Below are 17,775 nucleotides of genomic sequence, written 5' to 3' on the forward strand. Positions count from 1 at the left end.
AAACTACAGTTAAAACATTACAGTTAAAATATTGGTATAATAAATGAAATTAAATGTAATAAATTTATATATATATCTTAATATTTATATATGTCTTAAATTTTATGCCTGTATAGACATTATGCCGTAGGCTGTAATTGTGTAATAAAATATGTAATATACAGTATTAACAACAATTCTACAGAACATACATAATACGCAAAACAAAAATAATAATAACGCAAATCATATAATAGAGCGCAACATCCTTATTTCCTCACGAAATTTCATTAAAATTAGACAGAGGATAAGTAAATTTTATAATCAGAATTAGATTAAAATTAATATAGAACTAATGTAAAATCAATTTAAAATTTAAACCGTGTTACTATTTTATATAAATAGATAAGTCAGTTCAACCAGCGTAGATCGAATCTTCTACGGAATCTTACGAAACGCTGTAGTTCCTTAAAGAAAAAAATCGCAGCGATTGCGTGAATCATTGATCGATTTAATCATTGTAATTTAGCATCGCGATTTAACACGCCATTCTTTGTATATTCAAGCAAAGCATATTTTACTTCACATTTACATTCACGCTCACTGATTACTGTAATGAATCAGATTAACGACATTTGTTTCTTTGGGAGGGGGGGGGGTCGCATCTCACGATCTTCAGCATCTTTAAGGGTGATGCTGTCGTTGATATCGAAAATATCGGAAGCGTGACAAGGCGTGACGTCGCGGTTGGGCGGGCACCTAACAAGGGGGCCCGAAAGGGTGTCGGTCGCGTGGTTAGTGAAAGGGGTCCGTGTGACGTGCAACGTCGTGCCCCCGCCTGACGCCCTGAGAGTGGGCCTGGACTTGGGCAGGGACCTGCTATAAAAGCATACCGCGTCGCCCCTTGAAGACATAGTGTTTGTTCGCATAACACACAAGAAAAACCACCGCTCGCCATCATGAAGTTCTTCGTAAGTTTTTCCCTTCACTCGCGATTTCGCCACGTCGATTTATCATATCATTTTTATTTTCATCTTATATGCTTTTATCTACATGCAAAATTGTAGGCATAGAGGAAAATATTAAGCCTTGTATATTTATATAGTATATGTTTAATTATTTATAAATAACTTTGTTTTATTTAATGTATTTTAAAAATTGTTTATATCTCTTATTTGATATTTATAACATTACACTTATATGTCATATATTTTATTTTACTTGCGTTTTTCTAAGTTTCCATTTATTTGGTAATCATATTATATAAGCTCCATTCTTTTTTGCTAGAATTTATACTAAAAAGTTCAAGATTCTAAATATATTTTTTTTCGTACTAAATAACGTTCTTTTATTGCAGATTGTCTTGTTCGCCATCGTGGCTGTTGCCAGCGCTGTAAGTATTTCAGAATTATTATTTTAAAAAGTCACAACACTTTCGAAATTTTTCTATCATGTTTGGAATCTTTATAATTTATTTTCTTTTGTCAAATTCTCCAAGTTAGTGCACGTTTATAAATTACAAATTGCGTATTAATAATGTATTCTAAAGAATGTATAATTTATATATTATAATTATTCAAAAACAGTCATAATATAACTATTTTTAACAAAAAATTAAAATTATATTGTCAATTAGTAAAATTAGCGGAGATATTTCGAGATAATTAAGCGCAAAGCAACAGCTGGACAGTATCAATATCTAATTATTAGTTTATCATTGGATTTTCTACTTAATTAAGCCCATTATCTCCGTGTCAAAACCCAGCTGCAATTGCATCAAATTGACCGCGCTTATTTGTGCAATTTTCGTTTCAAAGTCCCCATTTGTAGTTGCCCAACCATTCTAAACTCTTTTGCATTCACCCGCGATGGAGCGATTTCGTAATGAGGGACTATGTTCCCTGGAGAAATCATTATTTTTTTGAGATTTAGATTTTCCGATCGATTCAATTACGTAACGGACCACTCGGACAAGTGAGATTAAATATTTCGTTAATTATACTAAAACGCCATATCTTCTTTTATGTTTAGGGGCACTTAGCGCAGCACATCCACATCGCTGGCCAGCCCGCCATCCCGGCCCCCCATGCCGCCCCGCTCGCCCTCCACGGTAACGACCACACCACCCGCCTTCACTACTCTGGCCCGCATGTAGGGCATCCACACTTGGTGGGAGTCGATCATCTCATCCCGGCGCCGCATTACGAGCCCAGCATCGTCAACGTGGCTGTCCACGGCCACGGACACGGCTACTAGATCCCCTGACCTGAACCAGCAGATCCGCTGGTCCGGAGTGGTCCACGCCGAGCGCGTTATCCTGAGGCTGATATGAGGCAGCGAATCAGCGACCACCACGATTGGTGAACGAGACAACGAGCAAAGCCTCTGCCAAGAGCCACACTTCTGTCTCATCTGGCGAGGCGTTTCGATTCCGCGCGAGATCGCTCGCCGAGGATTATGGATGTTCGGCCTTGGAAGGGTCGAGGATCTCCGGTCCGAGGATCGAGAATCACGGAGGAATATCGTTGCAAAATTGCAATATATATATTGCCTATATTGGCAGATCGAAATGGAATTCGACTGCCTCAGGATACCCGCCATTGTCTTGGGCCACTCCCGAGGACCGTTCCCACAAAGACCAGGCAATCAGAAACTTGAAAAAAGCCACCCCTCCGCCGTTACTCCCTCATCTTTTTTTCGTTTTACCTTGACGCTACATATGACACGCATCGTACGAACATCGACGAACAATCAGGTCCTTTCGTGCTCCCATTCTCCATCTCATTCTGTCAACATCGAAATTCTGTGCGGCTTATTGAAAAAGAGAATACGACATCACTCTGCGGCCATCTCTTCCTGTCCCCTCTATTCGTCTTCCGGCAGCACCACTTTTATTTATTTTATAATAAAAGTCAATTTTTACGTCTTGTGATAAAATGCGTCGTTTTATTCGATAATATCCCGAGTTCATATCTCTCGTAATTGCAAAATATTGCATTACGTCATGAAAGTTATTTAACTAGATCGTACATAAGATGAGATTAAAATATCGCATTACATCATGAAAGTTATTTAACTAGATCGTATATAAGATTAGATTAAATTGAAGAGATAAAATGCGATAATAAAGCAATAGATAAATTTAAAATAAAATGAGAGAACTAAATCAAACTAGAAAAAATATGTTAAAGGCAACACTATATCAGTTTAAATAAAAAACCGATTCGCAGTTTGTTTGACATTTGCTGAAGTTTATTAGATTGGAAATCCACTGGGAACCGCTAATGGTGCAATACGTATCAAGTATAATATCAAGTCAATCATGCAAAACAGCTCGATAACGGGTTTGTTGGGGTTCTCAGTAATGACCGGTCAAACAATACGTCAATTTCGGGTAGTTAACTTCATTAATATTGCTACTCGACCGTATTTCATGGTTTCGACTACATAATTCGATCGCGTAAACTGATATTAGCTTAATGTAGTGCTTTCGCACATTTTGCCGAATAAATCGACCGTGGCGTTTATTCAATGAATATCTAATTCATCTAAACGCATAGCCTTAAGAATTTCCTTTTTATGGAAAAAGCGTTTTTTCATTAAAAATGTTTACAACTTCCCAAGCAACCTTCCTTATATTATCTATTTCGATCGGGTTGCATATCCGCGTCAGATTGCATAGTCCATTTGTCCGCGGGAAAGGTTCTTCTTGCGGAAACTTTATGCAAACGCCTCGACTGCGAATCAATCTAACGTCGCCGAGCAACGGATAGTCCAAACAGAGCCACCCTAAAGCCGGTTGCTATTCTTTTCGTCGCGCGGCCGATGTCGTGCATCCGTCAAGCCGCGATGCGAATCGTTCATGTTTTTTGTCACACGCATAACTAATCGACTCGATTGTAGAATTTGTCGAAATCGCGCTCCACCGTCGGTCGTTCTTCATCAGGGAAACTTCCTTCGTTCACGTTTGCGAGGATTCTAGAAATGCATCGACAGTATCATGGATGACGACTGTCACGATGCGCTTCATCGATAAGAGCTTGCTACATCAACAAGATTTCCGCATGTGGTTCTCAATTGTGTACATATCAACATCGAAGTTTGTTCAAAACTGCTTAAAGGCTTAAAACATCTACGTACTTAAAACAACAGCGAATTTTTAATCGTGTTAAATTTTTTTTAAATATTTACTTTAAAATGATATCTTCAGATTTATTACACGGATTCTTTCAGTGAATTCTTTTTGACACTAATTGTTATGTCGCAAAAATTTTCGTTAAAATCTTTATCGATAAGTGCTGTTCTTTTAAAATAACCTTGTACATTTGTCAATGGTGATATGTTTCGATGAGTAGCAATTCTTAACAGTTACATATTGGAATTGTTCGAATTAATTTTAAGGTCCTTATGATTGTGTCGAACGTTTTCACAAAATCTGTTAATTTTCTTTAATATAATACTATACTAAAGCATAGCATAATGAAGTAATTATATTGTATTAAAAATTATTCGCTCATTCATTAATTAATAATTGGCGTCTCTATCTTCTTTCTATATATTTATTATTAGATATCTATTTTAATAGGTTTTATTAAAGAAGCAAAATCATTGATAAAACATGCCGACAAATTCAGCCGATTGATTAATCTTGTTAGGTTCTTAGAATCGCTTGCGGTCGCACCGCCCGATTTCAGCATCATGTCGGTGCTTTTCTATGAGTTTTACGAGTGTCTTTACGGCCCGTTCGTTCATTCGGAAAACACTCTGGGCGCCGCTTGCTTCGAGCTAACGATTGCACAACAGGAAAGGAGGAATTATACATACCTCGGTGAAACTGTTCCATGGAAAAAGGGACACGATATCCGACCGCGCGATCGTTCCACCGATTGTATATGTTCTTGTTTGTACGACGATCGTTTTGCTCTATTTCTACTCCGTTCGTGAATATTATGCAATCATTTCGGCTAGTAATCGCGCTAGCGCATGTTAGCAATGCGTTACGTTCTCGTGAATTCTTATATATGAAGATCCTCGAATGCTCGCGCGAGAGAAAGCAAACTAGAGCTGCGTTTTTGTGCGCACGTTTATTGAGTACAGGCTTTTGAAAAAAATTACATAAAACGTTAAATCAAACTGGAAAAGTTGTAATATTAAATTAAACAACTATTTAAATTTATTTAATTATTTTAATAGTATATATTAATTTTGAAATTAATTAAATTCCTAAGCTAATCCTTTTTTTAAAAACAGAATTATTTTCTAAAGTTGACTCTTTTGAATTCAGAGTTTTAAATATAGATCAGAAAATTATTTTATTCTTTAACAACGTAATATGAGCTAGATATATCCCCTTAAGGTGAAATTAAAATAGATATGACGGTATCCCATTGAAAATTCTTACATTCTCCAATTAATTTTCTGAAATGGCACGAGCGAGCTATTTGCAGCAAAGTGAACGTTAACCGCGGCATGTTGGAGAGTCCACGTTGCCCACCCACTCATAATTACACTGCACGTCGCTCAGAGATTTTCAATTTTTCCGTTTGAAGCTCGAGAATGTAGAATGCCAGCCAATCTGGAATAAATAATGTATGAAAACAGATGTTTCTCATAAAACATCGCCGTTCAGTTCGCAGCTGTGCGTAGTCGACTGGCAAATATACAATTATGCTGCAGCAGCCAGGTGCATTGCGGAATTATTGCTTGCGACAAGCTTTTTCTGCATATGGATAGGCAGTCGTTTCCTCGCGCTGCAACGGCAGCGTAAAAAGAGAATCGTTATGGCCCCAAAATGCGATCACGCGAGGTATATTATCTATCTATTGCGGTCGCAAAGTCGCCTATTTACGCAATCCACTTTTTAAAATATTAATCCTATGTTGCTTCATTAAACCTACTTTATTATCGGTCTTCTCTTAATAATTTCTTATTAATTTTTTATTAACTTTCATCTACCTGCAATATCTTCTAATCTCTGTATTTTTACTAATTTTTTTTTATTCATAATTTTAATGTTAGTTTTTCATTTTACTAAAATAACTTTTTTTAGAAAACTGTTATTATATTTATTAAGTTCATTTTAACGGCATTTTTGTTACTGTCGAATATATATTTTTTTTTTCGAAATCGATGAGAAGAGAAAGTGATGAAAACAAACTAAATTCCAGAATGCCCTATACTGTACATTACTATATCGTATAGATTAAATCATAGGTTATATGTGTGTTAATGTTTAACTGATAACTACCGAAACGTCTCACGTTCGAACCGGTTGGGGCGTATCGCCGATTTTAATCGAGCCCCTGTTAATGATCAAGCCCTGCCCCCAGTCAGGTAATAATCATTGGAGCGTAGAGTTTGCTAGTAAGCAAGCGTGACACTAGCATCTATATAATAATTTACATGCACGGGCATTTAATTAGGTTCCCAGTCGCCCAGTCTGCACCAGTAGCACATATTTCACGACGATAAATCTTGATTACTATCCCGACAAATGTATCAAATGTATCCCCTCGATCAACCGGGGGAACTATTAATGCTCGAATCTCAATCGCATTTGGATAAGAATCTATTCGAGTTTATATGGCAATCGAGACATGTATTCGGCACAATATTTTATCTTGACGGATTACGCTATGCATTAAATGATGCGCAATGCATTGAATGATATGCACTGAGAGTTTATGGCGAGCGAAACACCATAACAAGACTTGAAATGCATCTTCAATTGTCAAACTTTAAAAATTGGAAGGCTTTATCCGGCTCTTGCTATTGTTTTTCTATTTAAATTTTATTAATTTAAGCATAAACATCTTTTCACGTTTTTCCAAGTCATTTTTTTAAATAAGGAATATTTAAGGTATTCGTAAATGTCACGAGAAGGGTTGTCGGTTTTCTTAATCGATTTGCTTTCGTTCGTGAGGCAGTTATCGATTGTAACGTCATATTCGTGTCTCTGTCGTCTCGAAATCATAATAATTCTGGACGAGCAGCAGGTACCACTCGAAATAAATTTCCTTTCTATTGACCGCTTACCAAGGAACTGGAGCAACTTCCCCAATAACGGGAGCACGTTCGCGAATACGCGATCACACGCTATCTATCCGATAGAGCGGTTGCATGAATAATGAATGTAGCATGCGGTGCATTACGTAGCACACGTTGTTGCATACTTTCTCTCTTCGTAATAAACGTTTTTCCGCGATAAAACGTGTTTCCTCGGACGCCGCCCGCTGCACGTGCGCTACGAGCAATCTTGACATGTCCTGTCACTTTGATATTTCATATATCTTAACTACGATATTGAGATGACAGCTTTTTATAACAATGTGATCAATTATTATGCGATAGCCATTATTAATCATTTATCAGTCCTTTTGATTCAACTTTTGTATAATTAGCATGCAATTCTATTCTCATTTAATCCTTAGTTGCATTAATAATAATCTAATTGTAAATTAATAGAATAATAATATTATAAATATTATAGTTAATATTAATATAATTATGTATAAAATTTTTTAATAATTTTATTTTACGTAAAAAATTAATTAATTTTATTATTATTATAATTTATTGTGTTTTGCTATTTATATTCTAAATTTACTTCGCAAAATAAAAAACTTGATTAAATTTATAATTATTTTTGTAAGCAGGAGAATTATTAAAAAATTACATGTGTGAGGCATATGAGTAGAGTAGTAGCAGTACAATAATATGATCAGTATTGCTTATCAATTTTATTTTAATAGTAATATTATTTTATAGATAAATTTTAATAAAGAAGATATTCTCTTCTTGCTTATATCTTTGGATTTGACGTATGATTGCTTTAATTAGAACTTTGTTCTTGAGCGAGACTGGAAAGTACAATGAGACTTATATGCGGTTAGAAGTTTGCGACGGAAGTAAAATTACATAAACGTTTACTGTACTTCGTAACTACCTTGAGGAAGTGCTTTTGCGCAAGCGGAGATTCCTAATAGCGTGGCTATAGCTCGCTAAGGAAGGCTTGTGCCAACTCTGCCCGTGCTGCATATCGTAATAATAATTGTTAATTGTTTCGTTTGTTGTAATCCGATCGCCACGACACGACCGATCGCGTGCGAAAGGTGGATTTCACTTTGCGCAAAGTGGAAGTAACGGAAGTCGTTACGAAATCGTTACAATTTCATTTTCGCCCGCGGAAATTTATTCTCGTACGAGATAAAGTGATTTGAAAGGAGAGTAAAAGGCTTAGGGTCACACTTATTATTCTCACTATTCATGTTTAGTTAACATTATTTTCAGAAAATGCATACGATTTGAATTAGATATATACCTATATGGATATAATTTGATTTAAGAATGTAATTTTATGAGAACGTTAAGATTAAATTTTTATTTATCACTTTGTTCTATTCTAAATTATTCTATATTTATGCTGCTTTAAATGATATATAGGCAAATGCCATTCACGAGACAAGTCAAGCACGATTTCTAATCCGATTCGTGACGTAGACATAAATGGGAGAGCGAACATATATAACAGCAATATTCATTGATTTACGATTAGTCAGCATTGAACTCCAAATGAATTAAGATTTCAAAAGAAAAACGACGATATCGGCCACACGTTTCAAGTTACACACGTGCATTTATATTTATAGAACAAATATTCTTTGAAAACATTGTAGTAATAATATTTTCTCAACGTTTATCGTAGCAGATAGCTGTAATTGCATCGTGTAAATGCATATGCATTCATAATAAGTTTTAATTATTTTTATTTTGTATAATAAAAGTTATACAATTATAAAAATTACAAAAATAACAGAGTAAAAAAAGAGTTAAAAAAAATGTAGAAACATATGAAAATTTTATTAAATATAATTATATGTAAAAATAAAAATTAAGAGTATTATGTTGAATAATTAAAAATAAATTTTTTTTAATTTTTAATAAAAAAATATATTATAAAATTGATAAAATAAATTTGTAAAAAGTTTTTGTAAAAAAGTTTATTTTTTTATGTGACACGTTTGAGTTTTTTCTGTACTACGTTAAATAAAAAGTTTTGTAATTTTTTTCTAAATTAATATATACACATTTTAGAATTTACAATAAAAGAAATCCCTATTTAATCTAATTTTTTCACTCCCATTGGAGTTTTTCGATTTATCCTCGACACGTGTATGAACTATCATGCTCGATAGTATCGGAAGGATTGAAGGCTCGCTATCGATGGTGGTCGGAAGATACCGGGTGTTGTCCATTTCTCGCAGGCGCGTGAGTGTTATCGCGGATGGTCGGATGGGAAAATTGATGTTCCGTCGCCGTTGTTATTGGTTCGACGACGAGGTACGAGAACCACTGGGAAAATGTGAACGTATGGACACCCGACGTTGTCTGTCCGACTCGACTCGGTGTTCAGTGTCGTCAGTTCGATCCGGTCAGTGGGCCATTCAGCATGAACAACGAGCGCAGTAAGTTATATTTTTATACGCTAACCTGTCTAGCTTTTCTTTTCCGGTGCACCCGTATATAACCCGGTAATGTTCTCGTAGCCGGTGATATTTTACTAAAGCTGAAGTCAAGTAAAGTTTCTGCAGTTTTTATATTACGAGCCTGTTATGCCTTCTATAATACGAACTACGATCGCGGGTATACCGATACTAACGGACGTAATAATAATAAAAATAATATAACAATTGCGTAAATAACCGTAATAATTATACGATGCTTTCTTAATTGTTAATAATAATATCTTTTTTTTTAGTTGTATAGTTTTACATTTTCCACATTAAGAAATAAAATAGATGTAAAAAAGAGAAAAATTTAAAAGAAAGATGGAAGAAGAACTAAAATGTAGAAAATTGCATAAAAAAGGAAACTTATAGATAGATCTTGCTATTTTATCATAGTAAAAAATTTTATTTTGTACTTGTTTAATTAATTTAATTATTTTGTATACAATAAAATTTTATCTTTATTCTTACTATTAGTAATAAAAGCATTATTTATTAAAAAATATTTAACATAAAAATTTATTATATCTTATAATATTAAAAATTATATAGAAAGATTATATATAAAAAGACTGATTTCGTTTGTTTGAAATGTTTAAGTCAAATGGGAGCAAAAAAATTAATAATCAATTTTAATATATTCCAAGAAAAATATTTTATTTTATCTTTTATCTTTTTGAAATCGTATTGAGCGCAAAGATGACCTTATTTTGATAGTGCGATAACAAAACCAGGCTATTTGAAAATAGAGGCCTACATTAACGAATGTAGATCGCTCAATAGTTTTAACATTACTTTTCAGAAAGAAATATTAATTTTTATAACACACTATTTTACAGTTTAAATGTTTAAATATGTATGTATGATAGAGATAATTGTCTTTTGCACTTTTTATTTTATCTTTAGTAAATGTAATCATTATTTAAATTTAATACATTGGTTTTCTTAAAAGAAAGTATAAAGTTACAATAAACTAAAAAGTATTTTAACTAATAAATATATATATATATATATATCTATATATAATATATGTATAGATATATATATCTATATATAATATTGTTATCTACTTATAAAAAAATTCATGCATGTTTTCAATACATACTAATTTTTTTCATTATTTAAAAACTAATATAATTATATATAAATATAATTATAAATAATAGATATACATATATTATAAACAAATTTTTTTTAATATGCAAATTTATGTATTAATTGCTGCTTCTCTAGAATAATATCGTAATTTGTCTCATTGGCTGATTATTATTATTATTGTTTTTATATTTTCTTTTTTCTTAGAAGATGAAGTGTCCGTTTACTCGGTTGGAAGCCAGAACCACCTGGTGCCGATAAGATCCAGGAAAACTTTGTAAGTAAGAAAGCGCGAGATTGACAATTTTCTAACCAATGATTAAATCGCTTCATTAGACGAGGAACGTATATTTACTCATTGCAAGTAGATCAATCTGAGTCTCTGCTAACTAGATTTACTATGTTTGTAGCTTCAAGAAGCGGACGCAGATTTCCAATCTGATGGTAATAATTCTTTGCTTCCTGGTGGGTTCCTTGTTGATAACAGTTGTAGTGCTCGCGGTACTTTGTAAGTTTCTTCTCTATCATATCTCATTCGTTATAAATAAAATTATATTAAAAATTTTTATATTAAAATTACATAATATATATAAAATTATTACACACACAAGAAAGTATTATCTATATACGCAGGTTCCCTCGCTATTCGAAAATAGAGCGTTTCTATGAAACCTTTTGTAAGCCGAAATGGCGTAAAGCGAAGAAGCAGTTAAGCATTAATTTATATGGCAAAAATTTTTTTCGTAAAAGCGATAATCCTCTTCGGATTTATTTCAGTTAGCAAAAATAGATACTAACGTAGGTCTTTCATAAAAGCAAAGTGGCGTGAAGCAAACTTTCGAAAAGTAGAGGATACCTGTATTCTTAATTCTCCAATAAACAAGATATATATTGCTTTGATAAGAATATATTGTTCAATATATCTTCGCGTTAAGAAAAAAATATATTAAAAAATAATAATGCATAAACGAGTTAGAATATCGAAGTAGAAATAGATAAAATCTGTTAAATGTCATCGCATTTATTAACTTATGTCTTATATGTAGTATATAAGTCCTTCAACTGTGAGCTAACTTTATCAAGATTATAGTAGGTATAAGCCTAGGTAGCAGGTATGAAAACAGGAAATACCCTTCAGTTAAAAAGAAATTACTCAAGTCTTACGATGCTTTGACATATCTCTCTTTAATTTCCTTACAATCACATTAGATATCCTTGACAAATTATTGGGAAACCATTTAGCATCTTCGATCACTATTGACATTGTGTAAATATTTTAGCGAACATGGTTATGTATAGATCGTGTAACGTGACGTCCCACACGTGTTGTTCCACGTAACAACTTCAACAAGAAGTTGTATGCTCATTATTATGCGACGATCTATATTCTATGTTCCACGTGGCCATGATTTCTACACTTAATTTATATTATTCAAAGTATTCCTTACTTAGAATTACTGAACATTTTTTAACCACAATTTTATCGATAAAATCTGGTAGTTTTCTGCATAATAAAAATAACAGGAAACTTTTTTAAATAAATATGTTGAAATAATAAATATTGAAACGATATATTTTAATTAAAAATTCAATTAATTCCAAAGATACTTAAAAAATATTTAAGTACAAATATTTAAAAATATTTAAAAACATAATAATAAATAAATATCTAAAATGATTAAATAGAAATATAAGTTACATCAATGTGTATGAAAATTTGGGAAGATGCGATAAACTAATAAAATTGAAAAGGTCCTTGACAATTCTAAAATTTTGTACATACTGTTGTTGCAGATGCATGTAGCACCACGGTGAAGATATGTGATAGCGAGGATTGCGTGCGAGTAGGTGAGTAGTATGCAGTTATTATACTAACAGGTGATTATATGTATATTACTTGCGCTATTATTAACGTGAACAAACATTACCCATAAACAATAAAAAGAAAAAAAAATGTATGGCAATCACTATATTCTGGAAACAATTATTTATTCTTCTTTGTTCACCTAGCGGCTAGTTTGAAGGAATCTATGAACGAATCGATAGATCCTTGCGACGATTTTTATCAGTGAGTAAATTTATTGTCGTGTCGTGCTATTATTGTATAATGGACGTAACTGATGCGTATCTCGTGAAATTATACCATACGCGCAATTTCTCTATCACTCTGCAAATCTATTATTTTTATGTTACGCAAATACTGCACTCGCGTGTTTCACTTTCACTCGCTTGTACGAGACATATCACGAATTAACGTTATTTCGTCGGAGAGTGTATTAATTAATACAGATGTCTTATTATTATTAACCCATTTGTTTAAATAACTTATTAAACTACTAATTATCTTCATGATGTGTGAACATTTTTTCTTTTTCTCTTCATTAGATACGCATGCGGCAGATGGCCGCAGGAGCATCCTATTCCGGATTCCAGCCTGACGAATTCCTGGTTCAACGAGCGTAGCGATCGCGTATCCAGGAAGATCAGAGATCTGCTAAAAGTCAATATTTCTGCCAGTGAGGTACCGTGGGCAGTGATGCAGGCCAAGACTCTGTTCACCAGCTGCATGGACGTGCGTACGTTGCTGCTTTTTGTTTAATTAGGTAGATGTTAATCAAAGAAAGAGCTGCTATAATCGGAGATATGTTAATTATAACATAATTGACATAATATATTACACAAATAACAATCAGTAAAATTTATTAAAATATGTAACTATTTTTTAATTTTGAATATTTCTTATAAGAAGATAAATTTCAGATTCCATGAACGAACTCAATTTGTCACCACTATTCGATTTGTTGGAGTTATTAAATTTACCCATCATTCCGGCGACTATTACTAACAAAACGACTAGTTACATCGAACAACTCGCAAGGGTAAAAAAAAATTTAGGCTATGACGTTTTCTTTGGCTTCGACGTCATGGCTGATCCAAAGAACAAGAGCAAGAACTTATTGATCTTCCACCTTCCGGATCATTCCAATCCTTTTCCCACGTATGTGCATTTTTATTCTATACGATTTTAAATCTTTTATAAATTATTTAAAAAGTTATAATTAATACATGTAACAACAAATTTTTTATTATATTTATAATAGTGATAAAGAATTGGAGAAGCGGTTGCAAATCATCAGATCGCGATTGCGAAAACTAGATGATTTAGATGAAACTATATTGAGCGAGGATGAAGACGCCGAACTTATCTATATGACTGATATTATTAACCAAGTCATCAGCAATGGCACTGTTAATGAATGCAGGCCGGAGGCTGAATCTATGATATATAGAGATGAATTGGAAGAATTTGTTGAGATGCTTTACAACGTTAGCAACCTCCTCTATTACGTAAGTATGTTTTGGCTAAATCAATTTTAAACTAATGTTTTCGCATGGGCAAAGTAAAAATCTTATTACTATTATATTAAGTGCAAAATTTTATTAATTAAATATTTTGGGGGAATAATTGAATATTTCCCCAAAGATATTAATTAAATATCTCTGGGAAAATATTTAATTAAAAAAATAAAAATTTATTTGTTTTACAGGTGGTTCGTGCAAATCGAAATCAGAGTATTTCCATGGAAGACTTGAGCGATAACGATTATATCCTGGTAGACGATCTACAAAAGTTGACGGACGAGTATATAATGGATAGTAATTCATCTTTCACGCCCAAACCGATTTGGCGCCCTTTCATTGAATCACTTTTCGAGGGGATCCTTACGTTGGATCTTGATAACAAGGATAAAGTTCTCATCGGCAACTTGGAATACTTGAAAAATGTTGCATTGATATTGGCTTCTTTCGAGGAGGAAGATCTCGGTATGTATTCCTGATTTAGCATATATTAACTAATTCTACGAATATAGAAAACGGGCTAACTATAAGAACCAAGCGCGGTAAATGATGCGCGAAAGTTTTATTTATATTTTTATTTTACATATTTTCCAACCTTTGACTGCGCGCCGACTAGATTTGTCAGACTTGAAACACAGCTCCGGTTGAAGTAGTAAAATCCCCCCCTTACACCTAATTAAATCGATTCGATTTAATTTTTGATGCTATATGCATCTAAATAACTGTAAAGAAATATTGCGAAAAATATTACCTCAGCCAGGGTTCGAATCTGCAACTTCCTTCATTCCATGAAGGTGTTGTACCAATTCGACCACTGAGGCATGTGGTAATTAGTAGATTTAATTAGGTGTAGGGGGGGGGGGGATAAATAAAACTCTCGCGCATCATAGTTAGCCCGTTTTCTATATTCGTGCGGATTTCCATTGGAACCTATACTTCGAATTTTAACTAATTCTAATTTAACTACTTTTATTATTTTTGTTATCAATATTTAATTTTGGCAACCAGTTTATAAAAAAGTTTTTCTAAAATCTAATATTTATTTTTAATTTAGAAAGTTATATTTGGTGGGTTATTGTGGATATTGTGGCGCCCCACTGTTCCGAAAAGCTCAGAAACATTTGGAACGAGTACGTGAATAAGTTAATAGAGGTAGAGGTAGCGGAATCCAAGTCGTTGCACTGTGCATCAGTTGCCAATGAATTAATGGGTATGTACAGCGACTCTATTTAAAATTTAAACTATCTTTTTTATAATATATTTAATAAATACGTTGACATGTAATTTTTTTCTATAATTTAGATTTAATGAATATATTTTTGTGCTATATCTTGGATGCTTTTAATTATTCAATGATATTCATCATCGACTTGCAGGAATGGCGGTATCATGGCTGTTCGTAGACCCCACATTTCACAATAACAAAGTCAATAAAGTACTGGAAATGCTAGAAGACATAAGAGAAGCGTTCGCCTCGCTTGTCATTAAGACGAATTGGATGGATCAATCGACGAAAACGGCGACACTCGAGAAAAGTCGGAAAATGGGATCTGAAATTGGATTTCCCACGTGGCTCTTTAACGAGGAGAAACTTAACGAGTATTATAAGGGCGTAAGTCTTGTGGAAAAAAATCTGTTTTGAAAAATACATTTAACGTTTCATTTAATTGTATAATTTTTATTATATGTACATTTATTTATTTTATCTTATGTATTTTATCTTACATAATACAATAGCATTATGTAAGCATGATATTTTGCATAACATCGATCTGTTAATGTTTAGATAGACCTATCGGAAACGAAATACCTGGAGAACATGATTCAAATTATTCGATTGGAATGGAATACCACATTGGCGAGACTACATGACGATAATTTATTCAATGAGTCATAGTAAGTGAAAAATTTCGAGAATTGTCAATAAAAAACAATGCTAAAGTTTTCTTTCTCTTCATGCTTTGCTTTATTATGGATAATCAGCTGGGCAACTGACCCTACCGATGTAAATGCGTTCCACACGTTTCAACTTAATCATATAAGTATGTAATAATTTAATCTTTTATTTATTAAAAAACACGGATTAATTTAACTTTGTTACACACTGTTAATAATCTGTTCAGTTGAAAAAGACTGAGATGTTCTCCGCTTATTATTAATGTTATATTAATACAGCCTCTCTTCTTTCACTATTCACGCAGCCATACCTGCCGGAATACTTCAATTCCCATTTTATGAATTGGGTCTTGAGTAAGAATAGGAATAATTACTTCATGATTATTTTTATATATAAAGAGATATAATATAAAAACGGATACAAAAATGAAAAATAGAAGTAGAAAATAAACAGTAAAAAGCATGAATTTTTCGTGAGGTCATTATTATAGTGACAAAGTCAGTAATTTTTTTTTAATAATTGCAGGGCCTTAAATTATGGCGCCATCGGCACGATACTTGGACATGAATTAACTCATGGATTCGACAGTAGCGGTCGGCATTACGACAGTGACGGAAATCTCCGGCAGTGGTGGACTAATGAGACCATCTCGGAGTACTCTGACAGAACTCAATGCTTCATAGATCACTATAATACATATTACGAGAACGAGGCAAGTTTAGTAACATTTTTATAAAGCGTTTAGTATTTAAAAAATTAATTTCATAAAACGCGATTTTTGAAAAAATAAAAAAATGACGGAACAATTAGTTCAAATATTAAATAAACAGATATATTTCTAAGAATTTTATTTAATTTTAATTAAAAAATATATAATTTTATTAGAGTGATACTTTTTAAATATATTTATCAATTTATATATATATATATATATATATATATATATTCTGTTATATCAGTTATATCTTAATTCTATGGATTAATTTTTATGCAAGAATCTGCTTCAGTTTCAAGGAGTTGAACGACCTGAGCATATCGATAATGATACGTCTTGCATAGGTCGACGATTACATTGATGGCGAACTGACCTTGGGCGAGAACATCGCCGATAACGGCGGCCTTCGCGAGGCCGTCATCGCTTACGAGAAGTGGAAAGCCCGGCACGGTCGGGAACCTCTACTTCCGGGATTCACGCAGTTCACGCACGAGCAGTTGCTCTTTCTTTCTTTCGCGCACGTAAGACAACATTCCAAAGTTACGACATAATAGCCAGGTTCCAATTATCATGTTTAAATATGTCCGAAACAAAAATAGCTAAAGTATTTAGGAAAATAAAAAAATTAACAATTTAGTCAAAATTTGATTGATATTTTAAATATAAATATTTATTGTTTATACATCAATTTCTACATTATTCTCAGTTTTAAGTTTGAGGAAAAAGAATAGATTCTAAGTTTAGCGAGGAATTTAATAATAAAAAGGTTGTTTTTTTTTTTAATTTGTAGCAGATAAAGCGAAATAAGCTGGGAATTCCCGGAGTTGTCTAACTTATATTTAAATTGTTGAATAATTGTATATTTTTAAATCTTAAAATTCTTCGACGATTCGGTAATCGTCGGTTTATAACTTTATAGAACTGAATTTATGCTCGCTTGTTTTTTTATTTGTCATTGTAAAAGAATCGAATGGAAATTCTTTTCGCACAACGGGCGACCTTTGCTGAAAAGTGGCTCTCATTTAAATGCTGATTTTAACATTCGAGATAATTAAAAAAAAAAAAAGACGACGAGATTAATAGCAATAAATTATAATTGGTATTCAATCTAATAGCAATTAATTGTGATTGGTATTTACATAGTATTAATATTTGATTTGCCTAGATTTCATTAATCAGAGAGAGAGAGAGAGAGAGAGAGAGAGAGAGAGAGAGAGAGAGAG

General features: G+C 32.9%; 1 protein-coding gene across 1 annotated transcript in view; it reads left to right on the forward strand.

The window, feature by feature from the left end:
• The first annotated feature begins 9,137 nt into the window (after positions 1 to 9,137).
• The window catches only part of LOC112459457 (endothelin-converting enzyme homolog), a 9,586-nt gene continuing 948 nt past the window's right edge, over positions 9,138 to 17,775 (forward strand). The window contains exons 1-16 of the mRNA XM_025023560.1: positions 9,138 to 9,443; positions 10,788 to 10,857; positions 10,991 to 11,088; positions 12,375 to 12,428; positions 12,591 to 12,648; positions 12,966 to 13,156; positions 13,341 to 13,578; positions 13,682 to 13,928; positions 14,129 to 14,405; positions 14,995 to 15,150; positions 15,317 to 15,552; positions 15,727 to 15,836; positions 15,924 to 15,982; positions 16,142 to 16,190; positions 16,363 to 16,549; positions 16,897 to 17,073. Of these exons, the coding sequence (XP_024879328.1) occupies positions 9,428 to 9,443; positions 10,788 to 10,857; positions 10,991 to 11,088; positions 12,375 to 12,428; positions 12,591 to 12,648; positions 12,966 to 13,156; positions 13,341 to 13,578; positions 13,682 to 13,928; positions 14,129 to 14,405; positions 14,995 to 15,150; positions 15,317 to 15,552; positions 15,727 to 15,836; positions 15,924 to 15,982; positions 16,142 to 16,190; positions 16,363 to 16,549; positions 16,897 to 17,073 (2,223 nt within the window). The 5' untranslated portion in view covers positions 9,138 to 9,427. The remainder of the gene's footprint in view (positions 9,444 to 10,787; positions 10,858 to 10,990; positions 11,089 to 12,374; positions 12,429 to 12,590; positions 12,649 to 12,965; positions 13,157 to 13,340; positions 13,579 to 13,681; positions 13,929 to 14,128; positions 14,406 to 14,994; positions 15,151 to 15,316; positions 15,553 to 15,726; positions 15,837 to 15,923; positions 15,983 to 16,141; positions 16,191 to 16,362; positions 16,550 to 16,896; positions 17,074 to 17,775) is intronic.

The sequence above is a fragment of the Temnothorax curvispinosus genome, unplaced genomic scaffold (genome assembly GCF_003070985.1).
Source record: "Temnothorax curvispinosus isolate PA1 unplaced genomic scaffold, ASM307098v1 QBEX01009828.1, whole genome shotgun sequence".
In the NCBI taxonomy this organism is placed as follows: Eukaryota; Metazoa; Arthropoda; class Insecta; order Hymenoptera; family Formicidae; genus Temnothorax; species Temnothorax curvispinosus.